Source organism: Chaetura pelagica, unplaced genomic scaffold, assembly GCF_000747805.2.
Source record: "Chaetura pelagica isolate M959 unplaced genomic scaffold, ChaPel_1.0 scaffold778, whole genome shotgun sequence".
Lineage (NCBI taxonomy): Eukaryota > Metazoa > Chordata > Aves > Apodiformes > Apodidae > Chaetura > Chaetura pelagica.
Genome location: NW_009954240.1, coordinates 1 through 1,205, shown reverse-complemented (window position 1 = coordinate 1,205; position 1,205 = coordinate 1). Strand labels below are relative to the sequence as shown.

Here is a 1,205-nt window from a genome sequence, read left to right as displayed (position 1 = left end):
ACCCTTAAACCTGGACCATTAACCCTGGACCCCTAACCCTGAGCCCCTAATCCTGAACCCTAGACCCTTAACCCTGGACCCTTAGCCCTGAACCCTTAGCCCTGGACCTTTAACCCTGAACCCCTAACCCTGGACCCTTAGCCCTGGTCCATTTAATCTAGACACTTATGCCTAGACCCTTAAACCTTGACCCTTAACACTGAGTCCCAACCCTGAATGGAATCATCCCAGGAGATCATCTAGTCCCCCCATAACCTAAATCCCCCTCCTATGACCTGACCTGCCCCACCAGTGCTTGGATCATGTCACTAAGCACTTTGTCCTCTTAATCACTCCCAGGGCTGGTGACTCCCCCACTCCCTGGGCAGCCTGTGCCAGTGTCCAACCCCCCTCTCAGTCAAGAAACCCTTTCAGATCCCCAGTCTGACCCTCCCCTGGAGCAGCTTCAGGCCCTCTCCCCTGCTCCTGGCCTTGTTCACCTGATGGAAGGGCCCAACTCCCACCTCCCCTCAGGCACTTGTAGGGAGCAAGGAGGTCTCCCCTCAGCCTCCTCTAAACCAGACCATCCCAGTTCCCTCAGCCTCTCCTTGAAGGGCTTGTTCTCCAGTCCTTCCACCCCTCTTGGGGGGGTTGTGGGGGACCCTCCTGGGGGGTTTGGGGATGCCCTTTTGTCCCCCTGCTCCCTGCCAGGGCTGTCCTGCCACAACAACCTCCCTGTCCCCAAGCCCTGCTCACCCCCTGCTCTGTCCCACCCCCGCCCTGCAGCACGAGGAGGACTTTGAGGTGAGGAAGGAGCTGATCAGCCAAGTGATGAACCAGCTGGGCCAACAGTTGGTCAACCAGCTCCTCCACACCTGCTGCTTCTGCCTGCCCCCCTACACCCTGCCCGACGTCGCCGAGGTGCTCTGGGAGATCATGCAGATCGACCGGCCGGTGAGGAGGGGGTGATGGACCCCCCTGGGGGGGCTGGGGGGGGTCAGCATCGGGCCCTGAGCTGTCCCCGGGTGCACCCGGGCAGAGCCAGACCCCCAGGCTGGGATGGGGGAGGTGGGTCTGGTTCCACCTCTGGGGTTTGTCCCATCTCCACAGACCTTCTGTCGCTGGCTGGAGAACTCGCTGAAGGGTTTACCAAAGGAGACCACGGGGGGAGCCATCCAGGTCACACACAAACAGCTGACTGACTTCCACAAGCAGGTCACCAGGTG

At 60.5% G+C, this 1,205-nt stretch overlaps 1 protein-coding gene across 1 annotated transcript in view; it reads left to right on the top strand.

The window, feature by feature from the left end:
• TNPO3 (transportin 3) overlaps window positions 1-1,194 on the top strand; it is a gene marked incomplete at both ends in the record, with an annotated part of 28,741 nt that extends 27,547 nt beyond the window's left edge. The window contains 2 exons of the mRNA XM_010003701.1: window positions 766-933; window positions 1,090-1,194. Coding sequence (XP_010002003.1) covers window positions 766-933; window positions 1,090-1,194 — 273 coding nt within the window. The remainder of the gene's footprint in view (window positions 1-765; window positions 934-1,089) is intronic.
• Window positions 1,195-1,205: the final 11 nt, after the last annotated feature.